This window comes from Lontra canadensis, unplaced genomic scaffold (assembly GCF_010015895.1).
Source record: "Lontra canadensis isolate GAN:19392208 unplaced genomic scaffold, GSC_riverotter_1.0 scaffold55, whole genome shotgun sequence".
Lineage (NCBI taxonomy): Eukaryota > Metazoa > Chordata > Mammalia > Carnivora > Mustelidae > Lontra > Lontra canadensis.
The window spans coordinates 4,125,520-4,144,094 of record NW_022631049.1 but is presented as its reverse complement, the minus strand read 5'-3'; the positions used below and the strand labels follow the sequence as shown (position 1 = coordinate 4,144,094).

The following is an 18,575-nucleotide window of genomic DNA, read 5'->3' as shown; positions in this document are numbered from 1 at the left end:
CCCCCATAAAACACAGCCCAGATGTGTGACTACTTACTGGAGTTGAGGAGGACCATGGCCTTGACACAGAGATACTCTTTGTGTTGGAGTTTTAACTCACGGAACCTTGAAGTTGTTGCCAAGAGCATGTCAAAGATTTCCAGAATTCCTTCTACGCATTTCCCCTCATCCCTACAAAAGTTCATTTGGAAATTTAAGAAACATGCAGCACTAGGCAGCCATTAAAAGCAATAAGGAGTATTTTCTTGTTAATCTCAAATTTCATCTTGTACACCCTTTAACAAAATGGTAATGAAAGCACCTCCAATGATATGAAATTACTAGAATTATCTTCATATAAAGAGGACAGGGAGCTTTCTCTAAATTCCAAAAGCAAACACTTGGAATAAATACTATTTAGGCAAAAACGTGCACTGAAAATACACTTCCTTCTACCCGTTCACCAAATGTTTTAACGGAATACCATTTCTGTTGATTGTTTTCGATCTAAACCATTTCAGCCAACCGGCCAGAATTATGACACATACTACTAAAATGAGACATTCTATATTCCCCTCAGAAGACTCTGAAGCGCTAATGAGAGTTACCAGAGCAAATGCCCTAAGAAGAAACAACCCTTTACATCTAGGGCTTAACTTACTCCCCGGTAGTCATTTAGAAACCAGTGGGGCAACTAAGAGACGTTCATTGAACATAACTTGAAAAAAAGCTAGTCTGATACACAAAGAAATCACAATTAGAGAAGACAGATTAGAAGGAGGAAAGGAAGGCTGAGAGGGAGACATGAACATTTTTCACTTTGCCAAAGATTATTTTTAAGCAAAAGTTTTAGACAAACTTTGAACCATATAATCAAAATTCTTTTGAACATTCATAGAAATGAATTTTTATGCATACTTTTGAAGGAAATTACTTGAACTGTATTTAGAAAATACCAGCTTCAATTCACTCCAGCCAGACACACATTATTCTGCCTCACTGCTCCCCAAAAACCTTCTATTATCATCAGTCGTAGGCCCTGGAAGCCCTTGACAAGCAGTTAGATGATTTCGCCATGAAACTTCCATCTGCTTCTCGACACCTGCCATGAGGATGAAGGGGAGCCTGGCAGCGGTGGGTGTCTGCGAGTTTCATCTTTAGTCTCCCTCGCAGCCCCTGAAGGGGACCTGAGATCTTCAGAGAACTGGCTGCTCCCCTCCTTCCTTCCCCCAGCCCCAAGCCAGGACATTTCCGATGATGGCGGCAGCTGGGGAAAGGGTCTCTGTGAAACTCAAATGCACGGACACCAATGGGAACCACCAAGGCTGGGGCAGCCTTTGCCACTGGATTCTCTGTGAGGGCAGCAGCTTGCCAGGATCCTGTGTCCCACAGCATTTAGACCCCCCCACCCCGACCAACTCACCTACACAAAGCTACCAGCAAGTACACTGTGAGTTCCAAACAAACATGTTAGCTTCTGCAACGACCTGAGGCTTTCTGAAAATGCACAGGTTAAGTGATAAAACACCAATGCCAAATAATCAAATCACTGTGCTTATGGACAATTAATTATTGAAATCTGTCATTGCTGGGCTTGAGGACATCGGACACCAAGAAAAGCTGGTTCTAAAACATCTTGGGGTTGGGAGGGGCACTTGGCTGGCTCAACCTGTAGAGCATGAGACTCTTGATCTCAGGGTTCCAAGTTTGAGCCCCCAGTAGGTATAGAGATTACTTAAAAAAAAAAAAATCAAAAAAATAGTATAAAATCTCTGGGAATAAATTAAAACCCCACCAACTCCTACATTGATTGTTTAATAGTTTGACTCTTTACTTTTCTATGAGACTCAGTCAGAGGTGGGGTCATGTCACTCCCCAGATAGCCTAAGACCATTCATCTGAAATCAATCCTGTTTTGCAGAGGTTGCCTCTTATACCTAAAAACACATCCCTGCATGTTGAAATTTGTATCATTTCCTCATTGAAATGCATGCCGTTTTATTTATTATAATTTTTTTTATTATGTTATGTTAGTCACCATACAGTACATCGTTAGTTTTGGATGTAGTGGTCCATGATTCACTGTTTGCGTCTAACACCCAGTGCTCCATGCAGTCTGTGCCCCCCTTAATACCCATCACCAGGCTCATCCATCCCCTCATTGCTCTCCCCTCTAAAACCCTCAGTTTGTTTCCTGGAGTCCTTGGTCTCTCGTGGTTTGTCTTCCCCTCTGATTTTCCCCCCTTCATTTTTCCCTTCCTTCTCCTAATGTCCTCCATGCTATTCCTTATGTTCCACAAGTAAGTGAAACCATATGATAATTATCTTTACAAATGCCATGTTAAATGCAGATTCATATTTTAAAAACAGAGGGAAAGTTTATATTCCAGAGCTTCCTAAGCCCTGAGAATTGCTACAACTCACAGTAATCAGAACATGTGTACCTCACAGAAAAAGTGAATCTCTAAACTAATTCTAAAGAACTAAGGCTGATTGCTTTTCTTAGCAGCTGTGACAGCCAACCATTTCAGTCAAGGGGTGGCACGGTTAGGATATTTTTATTCATTTCACAGGCTGGGGAAACCAAATACATTTCTTAGGAAATAAATGGGAAATACAGGAAATAAGGTATAATACCTCATAAATGATATCCTAATAAAATTCTGCCTGAAATGAGTTCTATAGAGGAAAGACTTTTAAATAATATATTAATGACATCTATTATACTCATAACTATGGAATGAAATGGAATTTGGAATAAGAAATTAGGATAAGATTAAAAGATCTGAATTAAAGAGAGAGGACATATGATCTGAATGTTAAAATACTGAAACAATCTATAATCAAACCAAACCACTCATAGAAGCTTACTTTTGCACATTTGTCCAGAAACTAGGGCTAAGCAAAAATAAAATAGTAAGTACAGGCGGAATGTCTAATTATGTGCTAGCGACTACTTTATAAAAGAAAGTGATTCTGTTCTATACCAATGACAAAATGTTGAATGAGTGAATGTTGCTTTGGGTGCACTATTTTGTACCTACATACATACTGCTGGCAGCACACTTGTGGGCGTGTGTAGACCACACACAGTTCACTTCTGGGCAGGGAGAGGGCACTAGAGTTGGGGGGATGAGCTCCTGGCTTAACACATGGAGAAGACTTAAATATTAAACTGATATGAAAATTCCCTACATACAAAAAGGGAAATGAAAAATTTTAAAGTGAAAATTCTTTGGGTGTCTTGAAATTCAATGCACACGTCACTAATAGGAATGCAAACTCAGTACATTTACAATATGATTCCATGGAATTCCACTAATGTCCACAATGGGGTCCAAGCCCAGATCCAAATGCCCTCTTTTTAATGATATGCAACATTAGACAATTTCCTGCTAATACCAAAGACATACATGTCTTAGCATATATGATTTTTTTAAGCAAGCAGAAGCTCAGATTCTGTGGCAGAACCCCACATGAATTTTTGACTCTAGTGGTTACTGAGAGAAGAACCACCTTGTTTAGAAATAAGCCGAGGTGACCGGAATTTCCTCTCATCCGGAGTAGGTTCAAGTTTTCTCACTACAGAAGCCTCAACAAGAATGAAGGACAACAGCAATTATTATCTCCGTCTGCACAGTGAGCTAATTTAGTTGTATTCATACCTTCTACGGTCACACCACCACTGGATGGAACTGCTAGGACAATCTGCCAAAAGACAGTGATTTTCAAGTACTGTGCAAATTATTTATTCATGTTGCAGAAAAACCTCATAATACTTCTTTGTGATGTGTAATCTCTGACTTTTTGAATAAGGAACACTTGGAGCATTGTTGAATAGGCAACCCCCAGAAACACACGTTCACATAAAACAATATTCATCTGTATTATACATGCATGAAGGAACTAAACTATCTTAGACTTGAAGTTCTTGACTTCACCAAGTTTATGTGTGGGCAATACTAGAGATTGCAAGAAAAAATAACCATGACAGGTACCAAAAATGCCTGCTCGATGTCAAGGCACTTAAAATTGCAGAGACTCCAGTACTCAGATATATACATCTGTATGCCTTACGACATGATACTGTCAAATACTTATAGAGTAATGGGGGGGGGTCTGGGTGGCTCAGTCAGTTAAGTATCCAACTCTTGATTTCGGCTCAGGTAGGGATCTCAGAGTCATAGGATCAGGCCCCGCATCAGGTTCCACACTCTGCATGGAGTCTCCTTCTCCCTTTCTCTCTGCGCCTTCCCCTGCGCTCCCTCTCAAGTAAGTAAATAAGTAAATAAATAAAACCTTTAAAAAGGACTGTGAGTCTATTAAAATAATTTATAAGAAAAATTACTTTTTTTCTTCTATTACTTAACCAAAAGGTAGGCCTAACGTAGGCCTAATGTTTGTCCAGGATGTGTATGTCCATTTACAGTAACTTAAACTTACAGGAATTAAAGAACCCAAACAAAGAGGAGAGTTAATTCTACTAAAAACCAGGAATGAAAGCATCACAGGACATAAACATTAAATGTGGCATCAATGTAGAGATCAAGACAAAAAATAAAGTAACTTAATAAGTGTCTGCAAATGTATCGATTCATCAAGGGATGAAACTTCTTCCTAGTACTAAGTTCTAAGAGAATTATGTGTGTATATTTGTGTGTGTGCGCATGTGTGCGTGTGCGTGTGTGTGTGGCTTCATTTGAACACCAAGTGGAAGATAATGAGTGAATGAATGAGAGTAATGGCTTGGCTGGGTGCTTGGCTTTTCAGCATGCCTTGCAACACAGATCTGGATCTTCTATGAAAGCAAGGGGAGTAGGGTTGTGAAGTGGGCAGAGAGTAAAATAGAGTTGTTCTAAGATAAAAGAATAAAGTAGAAAGTCACTTTGCCTTTCAGCCTCCTCCTGGTTCCCCTCCCAGTTCTCTATCCCACTGAGAGGCATGTCCTATCATACAGGGAACTACTGTTATATTAAGCACATGGACTTCACAGCCCCAAAGTCCAGATCCACCGCCTACTACTCTCTACCTGCAGGCAAATTACCCAACCCCAACATTTCCATATCTGAAGAATAGGGATAATGCCCCGACTCAGAAAGGGCAGTTACGATGATGAAGTGAGTTAACATATCAAGTGCTTAAGATGGTGCCTGGCACATACAAGCCAATAACTTGGCTATTCTGATTGCTACTGAAGGGTCTGGACTTCCAGAACCTTCTTCTATGGTTTAACATCTGGGTTTGCTCCCTCCTGAGCCACAGTCCAAGCTCTAGCTCTTCCCAAAGGCCCTGCTCTCCACCAAAATACCTACGTTACTTAGAACAGTGCTCGTTGTCAATGTTGTGACAATGCACAGAATGGGTGCTAAAACCTCGAGGCTATCATTTTTTATCTGCGTAATACGTGCATAGGGGTCTTCTGATGATCCAAGGAGGCGATACCAAGGGTTGGGCGCAGATGCTCTCGAACCGTATAATAGCGTCCCTCCACTCCATGCACAGAATCAAATGTGACTGAACATCCTCCTTGAGAACTTTTTCAAAATAAGGAATGTGGAGCTCAATTTCCGTCAAGATGTCTAACCTGCTCAAATGTATAACAAGAAAGAGTTCTATATTTTGAACTAAAATTTTGACTGTTATCTATTCTAGCTTTTCCTCCATGAACAGGTCACCTGAGTCCATTAAAAATGGCTTCCTTGGGGCGCCTGGGTGGCTCAGTGGTTAAAGCCTCTGCCTTCGGCTCAGGTCATGATCTCAGAGTCGTAGGATCGAGTCCCGCATCGGGCTCTCTGCTCAGCAGGGAGCCTGCCTCCTCCTCCTGTCTCTCTCTGCCTGCCTCTCTGCCTACTTGTGATCTATCAAATTAAAAAAAAAAAAAAATGGCTTCCTTTCCTGTGCCATCTTTAAAAGAAAACAAAATGTAATCGAGTGACGGCGCTGGCACTATGATTCCCCAATTTCCATTACTTTTCGTTGGTTTTAATAACTGTTCCTTCCACTGCTATTGTCAATAATGCTACAGAGTATATGCACTTACAAGTCAAAGCACATTAAAATAAGCTTTGCAGATTTGTAAGAATCTTATCACCTGTCTAGACAGAGATAGACATGGTCCCTATAAGTGGAAACTGAACAGCAGGACAATTTAAAATTATAAACTGAAAGTGCAATTTTTAACACAGACAAATCTGTGTTAAAATTGTACATTTTAACATGTTGACTTGTTAAACATGTTTGACCTGTACATTTAGTGGCCACCTAGTCTACAAGATATAGGCCCTGCTATGGTCTGGCCTGTAAAGGCTGCAGCACCACGGCCAAATATGAGTCACAGGACACTGAACCCTGGGACCCATGCTCTCCTTCTCTGGCTCTTGACCTGGGGAAGGAGCTCATGATTTTATCAACCTCTTAATTCCCCCTTTAGGTGTGAGATTTTAATTGCGGCACCCAGGACTCAAACAGGTCAGAGAAGAAACACGATGTCTTTTTTCTCACCTGTCCAGAACGAGGTCGGGGGCAAAGATGAGCTTGCCCGGGTGGTCAATAGAGCGCCACATCAGCCCCACCATTAGGACCTCCATCCAGCAGCTCTCCAGGAGGCGCACTTGGTCATAGAGGCTGAGCTCCACAAAGCCTAGGGAAAGCAAGAGGCTATGAGACATACCCACTCTCCTCCTCAATTCCCTGTTTCTGTGAAAACAGAAGGGCAAGGTTTAACAACCTATTGAAAACACAAGCAATACAAGGAAACACTCAATATTTTAAAGATGTGGTTAAATGCTGACTTAAGGAAGGAAATTCTGAACTCAGGGTAGGCAGTCTCACACTGTCCAGCCTTGGAGACCTTCTAGGGATGAATCTATTCCATTTAAGATTTATAAAGGACGGTTACCTGGGCTTATAGGTCCCCGGACAAATGCTAGGGATGAACAGAAAGCTGGAACAGATCATTTTTAGTTACGTTTTAAAAATTCCTCTGAGCTGCTGAGAAAGATAAGAGTCAACTGCCAGCCCAGGGGCTGCCAGTCTGACCCAGTCCACAAGAAGGGCTGGAAGGGGTAGGGGGGTGGGGGGGAGGGGAGTGCAGGACACACAGAGAGACCAGCACCAGCCCCTGTAGAAAGTCAAGGCTTCAAATGAAAGAGATCTCTGGTTGCTTAAAATTTCAGTGTTAGAATCATTCTTCTGAGTAGAAGTGCTATCTCCAGGCTACTCTATCCTGAAAAGCAAATGTAACAATTGAAGCAGGTCCCAAGAGCTTGAAAGCCTAACAACATGGATTGGTCCAAACATCGGAAAGAAACAGGTGATTTTGAGGGAGGTGAGCACTTTCAAAGCAAAGCTGAGATCACTGGTGCTTCCTCCAAAACCATGATAAGAAGAGAAGTCCCGGTAATATAAAAACTAAACAAACACACGGCCCAGGAGTGCAGCAGGCTCTGGTTACGATCCTGGCTCAGCCTCATCCTAGCTAGTTATGGAATGTCCTTTTAAGTCAACTTTGTTACAGAAAAAAGGGGAGTAACAATGAACGCCCGCAGGTAATCTCTTCCAGCATCCTTGTTTTACAAATGAGGGGACCACGGCTCAGAAAGCACACACGGTTCAAACCTGTGAGTAATATAATGCCCGTGTGCACAGAGGAGAACTGAATGGAGGGAATGACGAATGACAAGACGGCTCAGTCCTCTTCCAAAATTGCACCTTGTCCTAACACGCGTACATGTGCCAATCTCGCCTGCGGTTACAGACAATAAGCCTGCCCATGGGACATTAGGCTTCTTATATTTGCAGATATTCAACAAGATCAAGGTTAGGTGATATTTTACTATTTTTTTTTAATTTTGGAAAATGACAACACCCACTAAGAGAGGAAAGAAAAATCACACCTTTAGACTATGCCTAAATTTTTTTGAAAATTTTTTTACAACACCAGGCTTGAAGAAGGACTAAAGCAGCTCAGGAATTCGGTTTTGTTATGGCACAAAGAAGCTACATGGTTTTCAATGATTGTTAATTTCGCCACCACTCTCCACGTGGAGTCCTGAAAACCAGCGTTTGGCATACGTGTAGCACAACAGCTAGAGGAAGACCCATCAGCATTGTCTCCTATGAAAAAAGCATGGAAAATAACAGAATTCCAGCTAACGGGAAGATCGAGACTATCAAAATAAAACTAGACACCAGGAGATCCTCAGGAAGCTCAGAAGGATTGGGCACAAACCAACAAATGACCCAAGAGATACTAGTACACCAGGCCTGGGTTCCCACAGCTCTTTACCCCCAACTCCTCCCCACTGAGCTTCTCAGAAGCTCCCAGACTTTACACTTTGCCTAAAGCGGTTGCAGCCTGCAGGCCATGGGAACTGTCCCTAGTGGCTTAGAACCTGGAGCGAGACCTCATTTCCTAGATGATCGTAAATATGCACATGGAGAAGCCCTGTGGGGGGATGTGCTGCTGCCATTCTGTGTTAGAATTCTAGATTCACTTTCACAGAAACACCAGTTCAAATGATAATGAGGTGGTAATTGTAGCACAATGCAGTGTTTCAGGTATATATCACAAGCTGGACTGCCCCTAGAATTTCTTGCCCAAATGGCCACTTTCAGCCCACTTCCAGAGTCTGGGTGGGTTTTTTCCTTGGGTCCACCCTCTCAGACCACATCTCAACATGAGGTGTCCAACTGGCTAGTGTGGGCAGGAGATGTGGCCGCGGAGGATGGGGTGTGGACAAGGAAGAAAGAACATATTTCATTTAAGATTATAAATCAAACTGTCAAACTGTTACACACCCAGACATCATTTGTGTAGACCTCCATTTGGTACTCTTGCCCTACACATGTTAGGGGCAGGCCTTTCTTTCATAAATAAAAAGCTAACATCCAGAAAGCAGAAAGCCCTACCTGGAATTTTCTTGGCCCAGCCAATCATGTGCACCAGCTCCTTGTCGGCCAGCTTGGTCAGGGACATCATCATGGAGGCCTCGGTGAAGGGCGTACTGGGGCGGCTCACGAGCACATGGGGCGGCTCTGCCTCCAGGAGCGTGAGCACCAGCTGCTCTGGGCTCAGGGCGCTCAACAGCAGCTCCTTCACTCGGGTCACATGTCCGCCATTTTTCTTGGCTTTGCTCAGACAGTGCAGCTGCTCATCGGAACTTTTCTGCCTTCGCATAACACGGTACCCACACCTTTCTCTCCGGGAGCCTAAACCGGAGAGATGATAACACAGTAGTTTCCCGTGGTTTCCCCAACCCAACATTCAAGTTCCCTGAGTCACCAGGGCAAGAGTGAAGTCATGACCTGGGTCCAGCCTCACGACGTGTGTTAGAACAGAAGCCTGACTTATTTCCTGGAACCTGTGGGGCAAGTACCAAAGATCATTACATTTGTATCTATTTTAACAAAGTCAAAATACAACTTTCTAGGAACAATAGCCCAAATGAACTTAAACTCTCCATTTCAAGATCACCTATGGATACTAAATCTATTTCTCTTTTAAAGAGCACTGACATACCTCAGTTTCCAAACCACAGAATTAGGAATATTCTTTTTTCTTTTTTTTTTTTTTTGTAAAGGTTTTATTTATTTATTTGACAGATCACAAGTAGGCAGAGAGGCAGGCAGAGAGAGAGGGGGAAGCAGGCTCCCTGCTGAGCAGAGAGCCCCATGTGGGGCTCAATTCCAGGACCCTGAAATCATGACCTGAGCTGAAGGCAGAGACTTTAACCCACTGAGCCATCCAGGCGCCCCTAGGAATATTCTTGAGACAAAAGATGGGGAAAAGTTAGGAACTGAGTATTGATATTTCCAAATAGTTATCAAATAATACACTCTTATAATACATTCTTAAAATGTTTATATGCCAAGTGTGTTTACACATACACATGAACAAATACATATTCTTTTTATATATTTGCACAAATAAATATATTTCAAGTAATAATTTTTTAAAAATTTATTTGACAGAGAGAGAGACAGTGAGAGAGGGGACACAAACAGAGGGAGTAGGAGGGGGAGAAGTTGCCTCCCCACTGAGCAGGGAGCCCAATGCAGGGCTCAATCCCAGTGACACCATGACCCTGGTATCATGACCTGAGCCAAAGGCAGACGCTTAATGACTGAGCCACCCAGGCACCCCTTCAAGTAATAAATTTTTAAAAAATCTAAAAAATATAGAAGAGTACAAATTTTGGTATAAATCCTTTCAATTTTAATGCTTTTTACTTTTCCATATTTTATATGCAAAATTTGGGTCACAGTATATATACATTATTTTTAACCTTTTTCTTTTGACTAAAAATGTATCATTGTACAAGTTAAAAATCTATGCAGCATTCTGTTTTATGAAGATAGCATCACTTTAACTAAAGTGTCCCCGTTGGGGTGCCTGGGTGGCTCAGTGGGTTAAAGCCTCTGCCTTAGGTTCAGGTCATCATCCTAGGGTCCTGGGATCGAGCCCCACATCTGGCTCTCTGCTCAGAAGGGAGCCTGCTTCCCCCTCTCTCTCTGCCTGCCTCTCTGCCTGCTTGTGATCTCTGTCAAATAAAATAATAATAATAATAATAAAGTGTCCCCTGTCAATGGAAATCTAGATTAGTCCTAATTTTTTTGCTGGTACTCACAGTACAATGAAAATGCATCTTTGTACACATATCTAATTCATTCCCAAAAACAAACTCAAAGAAGTCAAGCTGCCGAATCAAGGAATATACACACTTTAGATTTTGGTAAATATTAATAGGTTACCTTCTAAAACTATTTTAAAATTGATAATACAGACAATACTTTAAGGAGCTTCCTATTTTCTCATAACACCATTGGACAATAAAATTTCTAGGGGTGCCTCAGTGGGTTAAGCCTCTGCCTTCGGCTCAGGTCATGATCTCAGGGTCCTGGGATTGAGCCCTGCATTGGGCTCTCTGCTCGGTGAGGAGCCTGCTTCTTCCCACCCCCCGCCCCGCCTGCCTCTCTGCCTACTTGTGATATCTGTCAAATACATAAATAAAATCTTTTAAAAAAAAGTCACTTCTAATCTTTGCTAATCTGACAAGTGACTAAACAATCTCATTTTACTTTGTATTCTTTTAATTAGTAGTGAGGATGACTGATATATTTGCCATACTTTGTATTTCTCTTACTGGTATATCACCTATTTGTTTCTTTTCCCCTTTTCCAGCCTAGTAACCTGTAAAGTTTATCTAGTAACTACAGATAACTTTTGTTATGTGCCATATTTGTCTTGTTATATAGCTTTTAACTTTACTCATGGTATCTGCTGTCCTAAGAAGGTTTAGTGCACAGTCAAATCTGTCTTTTGTTTCACATCAAGATATACAAATATTTTCTTGTATCTTCTTTAAGCACTTTTGGGGTTCAAATCTATTTGGAATTTTATGTATGTTTGTATCATGTCATATTGATATTTCATGTTATATTCTTCAAATGGATGTATAATTTTCCCTGTAGCATTTATTTCCCAAGGTTTTCCCACTGATTTTTATAAATATATATAAAAGTATCTTCTTCCAGGGGCACCTGGGTGGCTCAGGCAGTTAAGTGTCCAACTCTTGATCTCAGAGTGGTGAGTTTAAGCTCTGCATTGAAAAAGTATCTTCTTCTGGATTTTCTCCACTTTCATATATACACATATATGTTATATGTATGTGTGTGTGTGTGTGTGTGTGTGTGTATTTTTTTTTTTACTCCTGTGCTGGTATCAATATATTTTAATTACTATTGACTTATGAATCAGAAATCCAATGGGATAGGTCTTTAAGATGGTGTGGGGAGGGAGAAACCTTCAATTTAGAATTATATTCCCAGCTAAACTATTCAAGAGTGACAATAAATTAAAGACATTTGAATTAAGCAAAGATTAAAAAGATATGCCCTTTTGAAAAATTACTGTATTATTTGGGATGAAGAAAAATGAACCCAAGAGAAGAAATGAAATTCAAGATGCAATGGTAAAAAAATAAATTGGCAAGCATGAGTGGAAACCTAATAAACATAGAATGAATAAAGTAATAATTTTTGGAGGTATAGAAATAAAGTAGAACCAAATACTGGGTAATGATAAATAAGATGAAAAGTGAGTAATTTTGGCTGGAGCTTTCTAAGATCCTTAATTTGAAGAGAGAAATATCTATTAGAGTGGCATGAATTCTCAAATTAATCAAGAATGCATTGCTAAAGGGCGCCTGAGTGGCTCAGTGGGTTAAAGCCTCTGCCTTCGGCTCAGGTCATGATCCCGGGGTTCTGGGATCGAGCCCCGCATCGGGCTCTCTGCTCAGTGGGGAGCCTGCTTCCTCCTCTCTCTCTGCCTGCCTCTCTGCCTACTTATGATCTCTGTCAAATAAATAAATAAAATCTTAAAAAAAAAAAAAAAGAAAGGGATAGAAAAAGATAACAGGCAAAAAATTAACCAAATAAATCAGTTACTCTATCAATATCAGACACTATAACCCTTAAAAATCATGATTAAGTCCTCATCAGATTATAAAAGGAAGATAAATAATTTAAACCTATAAACATCAAAACAACAAAACAACAAGAAAACCTACAAACATAACAGCAAAAAATGACTAAAAAAAAGGGAGAAATTGACAAACACATTATTATAATACATATTTTAATGTATCTCTCTCAGCAACTGACAGAGTAAACAATTAGGGGGAAAGGCAGAATACAAAACATTGGAATTGTACAATTCACAATCTTGAGCTATAAAAACTCATGGAATTTGCAGAAATTAGCACATACTAGTTCATGAATAAAATTTTAAACTAAAATTGATTATCATACAGATCATACTCTTTGATCACAAAAAATACAACTTCCAAGCTCCAAAGTTTGGCACAAAAATATTTCTAAAATTCCATTGGCTAAAGACAAAAATACAAAATGAAAATTAAGAAAGACATAAGTTAGGATGTCATTAGCATGAGTACTACTTTTATATGCATCCCTCCCCCCGCGCAAAAAAAAAAAAACAAACCCCTAAAGGTTATATCTGCAAAATGCCTAGTTCCTATATTCCCACCATTAAGTTTGTTCACTAAATTCAGTTGTCCATATTTTTAAAAAGAATTAGTTAGGAGGTAGGAGTACATTTAAAATTACTTGCTCCCAAGAAAATTTATCTGAATTTCTTCTTATTCTTGGTTAATCAAAGTAGAAGGAAGGGCTCTATCTACCTAGAGATGATTAAATCAAGCTCTTTACTGAAAGAACTAAAAGCCTAAAGTATAATTCATTTTATTAGTAATCAGATAGAGAGCTTTAGGTATTATTTAAGATTAATTATACCCCCAGGGTAAAGTGGAACAATATGTTTGGTTTAAAAAAGCACCTTTCTGATCACACATCTTCTTGTAGAGTGTATGAGGAAAAGGAGTTTACAAAACAGATTTACATACAAAGAGAAAGGTTTGATTCCATACACTCAAATTTGTCTGACCAACTTGCACTTACAAAGCCCTATACACTGGGCCCTGTACTGAGTCCTAGGGATTCTAATATCAATAAAATAAAGCCCTTGGCAGGGAACTCACTGTTTTCTACCAAGGACATTCCTAGTGTCATGGCTTTCCCAGTATAATCTTGGCAGAGTCACCCGGTGTGCCTCTGAGCAAGCCTGAAGGGGAACGCCACCAAACAGGAGTGCTGCATATTAGAAAGTGTTAAATAGTCCCCCCAAAAAAGAAGATGGTAACGGTGATGACAATGACAACAAAAATGGTAATAATGGTAAATTATAACAATGAGAGCTAATACCTACTGGAAAGCTTCTACATGTCAGACATTGTGTATTGTATATAGATTATTTCATTCCAAAAACTGCCCTAGAGGGCAGGTGCTATTATCATCTCCATGACACAGAGGAGGAACCGAGCCCAAGAGAGCTCGACTAACCTGCCAGGGGTGGAAAAGCTTGAAAACAGTGAAGGCAGCATATAAGCTCAAGCAATTGTCTGAATCCACAGCTGGTGCTTTTACTGCTTTATACTACCTCCCTATCAAGCCCCTTTCATGTGTATATACGGCAGGTGAATCAAGAGACGGCATCTGAAAGATGTGGATTTATTCTCACAACACAGGAATACAGACCATTAGTGGCTATTCCGATTCTTCTCCTGGCTATGTATGTTTCAGTGCATCCTTATAATGAAGCCTTATCCCTCAAGTTGGTCTGGATGAGCACTCTCCCACCGTTTAATCTACCATATTAATATTTCCACAGAAAACACAAGATTGGTGCAGAAGAAGGTGATAACAGAGAGACATAATTTCTAAAGGGGGGAGTGAAATGATGCAGGAGGATCCAGGATGGGAGGGAGGGAGGTTCCTAATCTTCAAAGACCAGAGAGAAGAAAGAATATGAATGGAGGATTTATTGAGAGGGGAGACAAGAAGAGTCCTGGGAAAGAAGGGAGGCATCGTTAAGAAAATTCACTCCTAATGGTCAGTAAAGGGTTAAATATCCAACTGTTTACATATCAACCCATCTCATTCTTTCTGCAACCTCCAAAGACAATAAAATATTTTTTTCTTGACAGCCCTACCCAGTTTCTTTTTGGCCAAATTCAATGAGCCTTTCTCTTGTTCTCTTTTCCATGAAAGATTTTTTTTTTCCAGTTTTATTGAGAAATAATTGCCATATATCACTGTGTAAGTTTAAGATGTATAGCACAATGGGGTGCCTGGGTGGCTCAGTGGGTTGGGCCGCTGCCTTCGGCTCGGGTCATGATCTCAGGGTCCTGGGATCGAGTCCCACATCGGGCTCTCTGCTCAGCAGGGAGCCTGCTTCCCTCTCTCTCTCTCTCTCTGCCTGCCCCTCTGTCTACTTGTGGTCTCTCTCTCTGTCAAATCAATAAATAAAATATTAAAAAAAAAGAAAAGATGTATAGCACAATGGTTTGGCTTACATAAACTGTGAGGGGATTACCACAGTAAGTTCAGATCCATCATCTCATATAGATAAAGAGAGAAAGGCAAGAAGAAAGAAAGAGAGGGAGAGAGACAAAAGAAAGTGAAAGATTTCTCTCAGAACTCTTAGAATTTACTCTTAATAACTTTCATGTATTTCCTACAGCATGTTAATTACAGTCATCGTGCCGTACATTACACTGCTAGTACATATTTATCTTGAACTGGAAGTTTGCACCCTTGACCACTTTTCTCCAATTCCCTCTCCCCACAACACCCTGCCTCTGGTAACCACAAATCCAATATCTTTTCCTAGGAGTTTGGGTTTTATTTATTTATTTTTTTTTTAGATTCCACATGTAAGTGAGATCATACAGTATGTGTCTTTCTCTGCCTTACTTCACTTAGCATAATGCCCTCACAGTCCAGCCATGTTGTCACATACGGCAGGATTTCTTTGTGGCTTCTTTGTTTTTTTTTAATGGCTGGATAACGTTCCATTTTTACACACACACACACACACACACACACACACACACACACACATATCAACTTCTTTATCCATTCACCTGTCAATGGGCTTTTGGGTTTTTCCCATGTCTTGGCTACTATAGAAATTGCTGCTACAAACGGGGTGTGGTGGGGGGGGCCAAATATCTTTTTGAGTGAGTGTCATGAAAGTTTTTTTTAAAACTACACCTTTATATTCTGCCTGTGCAAGACTGTATTGCATTAAAACTTCTTATAATTTATATGAGTTTTCGAAGAGGGAGAAAGAAAGGAAGGAAAACTAAAATTTAGCTGCAAATACTGTGCTAGGTCTTTATGTCTTCACATGCATTCCTCACAAAATTCAGGGAAACAGGTATCTTCTTTTCAGAGATACGAAACCCGAGGGCCAGAAAGGTTAAGTTTGAGCATAGTCACAGTTCACAAGAAGTAATGAGACAAAAAATGAGTTTTGGTCTTTGGGGGTCCTGTCCTTTTGTCCTTCCCGCCACATACACTGCCCCCTGCAGGCGGATTATGCAGGTGCTCCTGCCCTGGTCCCAAACCACCAGGGCTACAGCTAGCTGTCCAATAGACCCTATAGGACAGTAACAGTGTTCTTATCCTAGGACTAAACTATAAATCACTTTTTAAAAAATACACTCAATTTAAAATATGAAACATCAACTTGCAATCTTTTGTCAAAGGGCCAAGGCTTTCTCCTTCAGTATCACTGCCAATTAAATCAAGAGTGCATTTCCTACATAGGCCACATCTGTAATACACGATCTCCGAATTTTCAATTCCAGCTTCGTTAAAACAGAACAAGAACTTAGGCACTCATAAAGCAATCCTAATTCAGAATTTTTCTAGGTTCATGACCCCTTCCCCCAATCTCACTCATACCTAACTCAATAGTTACTAGTCCTTTACAGTTTGGGGTGTATTTTTTAATGCAAGCACTACACCCAACATGGGTTTTGAACTCATGACCCCGAGATCAAGAGTCAGCTAGCTGGCCAGGTACCCCTCCTTTACAGTTTTATCCAAAGCTTTCAAAGAAGTGACTGTCTTGGGGCACCTGGATGGCTCAGTTGGTTGAGCATTTGCCTTAGGCTCAGGTGATGATCCCAGTGTCCTGGGATCAAGCCCCACACTGGGCTCCCTGCTTAGTGGGGAGTCTGCTTCTCCCTCTGCCTCTCCCCCTGCTCGTGCTCTCTCTCTCTCTAATAAAATCTTTTAAAAAAGAGAAATGATTGTCTTTTCCTACTCATATTTCATATGGTTGCATAAGTTCTAATTAAATTATATAATTTGACAGTTACAGAAAGTAGAAACAGGTTTTAGAAGAAGCCCACTGGTTACCAATAAGGGTATAACTGAAGCAATAGGGAACAAAAATGCTTGAATATTTTAGAGAGTAACCAGTACACACTGGGAGGTCATGGGCATTGGCAGGGTATTTTACAAAGAAACCAAAACATCAGTGATTCTCGGAAGCCAGAGAAGCGTGATCAAATAAGAGAACTTCTGCTCTACAGGATATAGCTGGATGAGATGTCTTACCTATTATACACATTTTTTAAAAAAGGACAGAGAATGTTCAAAAGGCAGAGCTCCTAAGAGACTGTCAGGGAGAAAAGAGACTCTTGTTTCAAATTTTTCAAATAGTTACAAAGAGAGAAATTACAACTAACCACAGGCAAAATACTGCCTAGCAGAGTCAGGCAGAGCTGATGTGAGTGCACATGAACCAGCAAGTGTGTACAGATGAATGAATCAAAAAGAGAGAGGATGTAATGTCAAAGAGATTATTGAGAATGTAATCTCAAAGAGAGCAGGATGTAAGCATTCTTGTCAGCTGTTATTCTTACATGCCCATTTTTCTTTGTTTCTCATGGATGTATGCATCTATGTGTGGACACACACACATATGTATGTTTATTCATAGATACGCATACATACCATCATACATACCATCGTAAACCCCTATGTGCTTTCCAGAGTTCTACCAGGTTTCTGACTCCTCTATAGATCTTCTCTAGCAAGCTAATAGGGGATGGGCATGATTCTTTCCCCTAGCTATCCAGGTAACCCATCAGATAGTCTACTTTCTTGTCACAGCTTTCACTGTGAACATTTACCAGAACTTTCTCCTTAGACTTCTCAAGGCATCAGGCAGATGGTCATCCAACCCATTTGCGTACTTCAGTAGCCAGAGCTCTCGAATCATGCAGTAGCCTATTGTGTTGTCAGACCACTTAAATGTTGAAAGGTCTTCCCTACACAGACCTGTACCTCTGGGGCTAATAATACATTATATGTTAATAAAAAAAAAAAAAAAAAAAAAAAGAAGAAGAAAGAAAGGTCTCCCCCTACATTGAGCCAAAATGTGCCTCCTGTAACCTGTTCCTGTTTACCTCAGCCTGTCCTCGGCACTTACAGGGAACAAATCAATGCCCCTTCCAATGGGACAGCATACACGTACTTGAAGCTAATGACCAAGTCCTAAATCTCCTCTCGTGCAGGCTACCTGTCCCCAGTCCCGCCGCCTGTCCTATCTGACAGAGCGGTCAGCGTGGCCCACACATGATGAAAGGGGAAGCGAAAACTCACCGCACTTCACCATCCCCACTTCATAGCACTTCCGGAGCCGGCAGGCCTGGCAGCTCTTGCGCCGATTCTTATCTATTGTACACTGGTTTGTAGCAGGGCAAATGTAATCATTATGTCCTACAGCAGAGGGGGGGAAAGCAGGCTATTATTACAACATTTTGATTAAATATCTTCCTCGTCAACAACACTGATAATGCTACTCAGCTAAGAGGTAGGCGACATCTTCTTAATGACAGGTACAGGCACAATGGCCAAAGTTTGGCCTCATAAGTGCCTTGCTGGTGAGTCAAGAAAACCTAGGAATATTTAAATATCTTACTCTTTGACTAACAGGCTATTCTCCACATGTTCTTTGAATTCTTAAGAGATACATTAGAAATAGTCTCCTTCATGGGGCGCCTGGGCAGCTCAGTGGGTTAAAGCCTCTGCCTTCGGCTCAGGTCATGATCCCAGGGTCCTGGGATCGAGCCCCACATCGGGCTCCCAGCTCAGCAGGGAGCCTGCTTCCTCCTCTCTCTCTGCTGCCGCTCTGCCTACTTGTGCTCTCTGTCAAATAA

The 18,575-nt window shown here is 40.9% G+C and overlaps 1 protein-coding gene across 2 annotated transcripts in view; it reads right to left on the bottom strand.

Annotated features, from left to right (window-relative positions):
- The window catches only part of ESR2 (estrogen receptor 2), a 68,535-nt gene that overhangs the window by 25,220 nt on the left and 24,740 nt on the right, over nt 1-18,575 (bottom strand). For both annotated transcript variants that reach the window (XM_032875227.1, XM_032875226.1), the window contains exons 4-7: nt 18,019-18,135; nt 8,890-9,189; nt 6,481-6,619; nt 38-171 (exon numbers count right to left, since the gene is read on the bottom strand). In XM_032875227.1, coding sequence (XP_032731118.1) covers nt 38-171; nt 6,481-6,619; nt 8,890-9,189; nt 18,019-18,135 — 690 coding nt within the window. The remainder of the gene's footprint in view (nt 1-37; nt 172-6,480; nt 6,620-8,889; nt 9,190-18,018; nt 18,136-18,575) is intronic.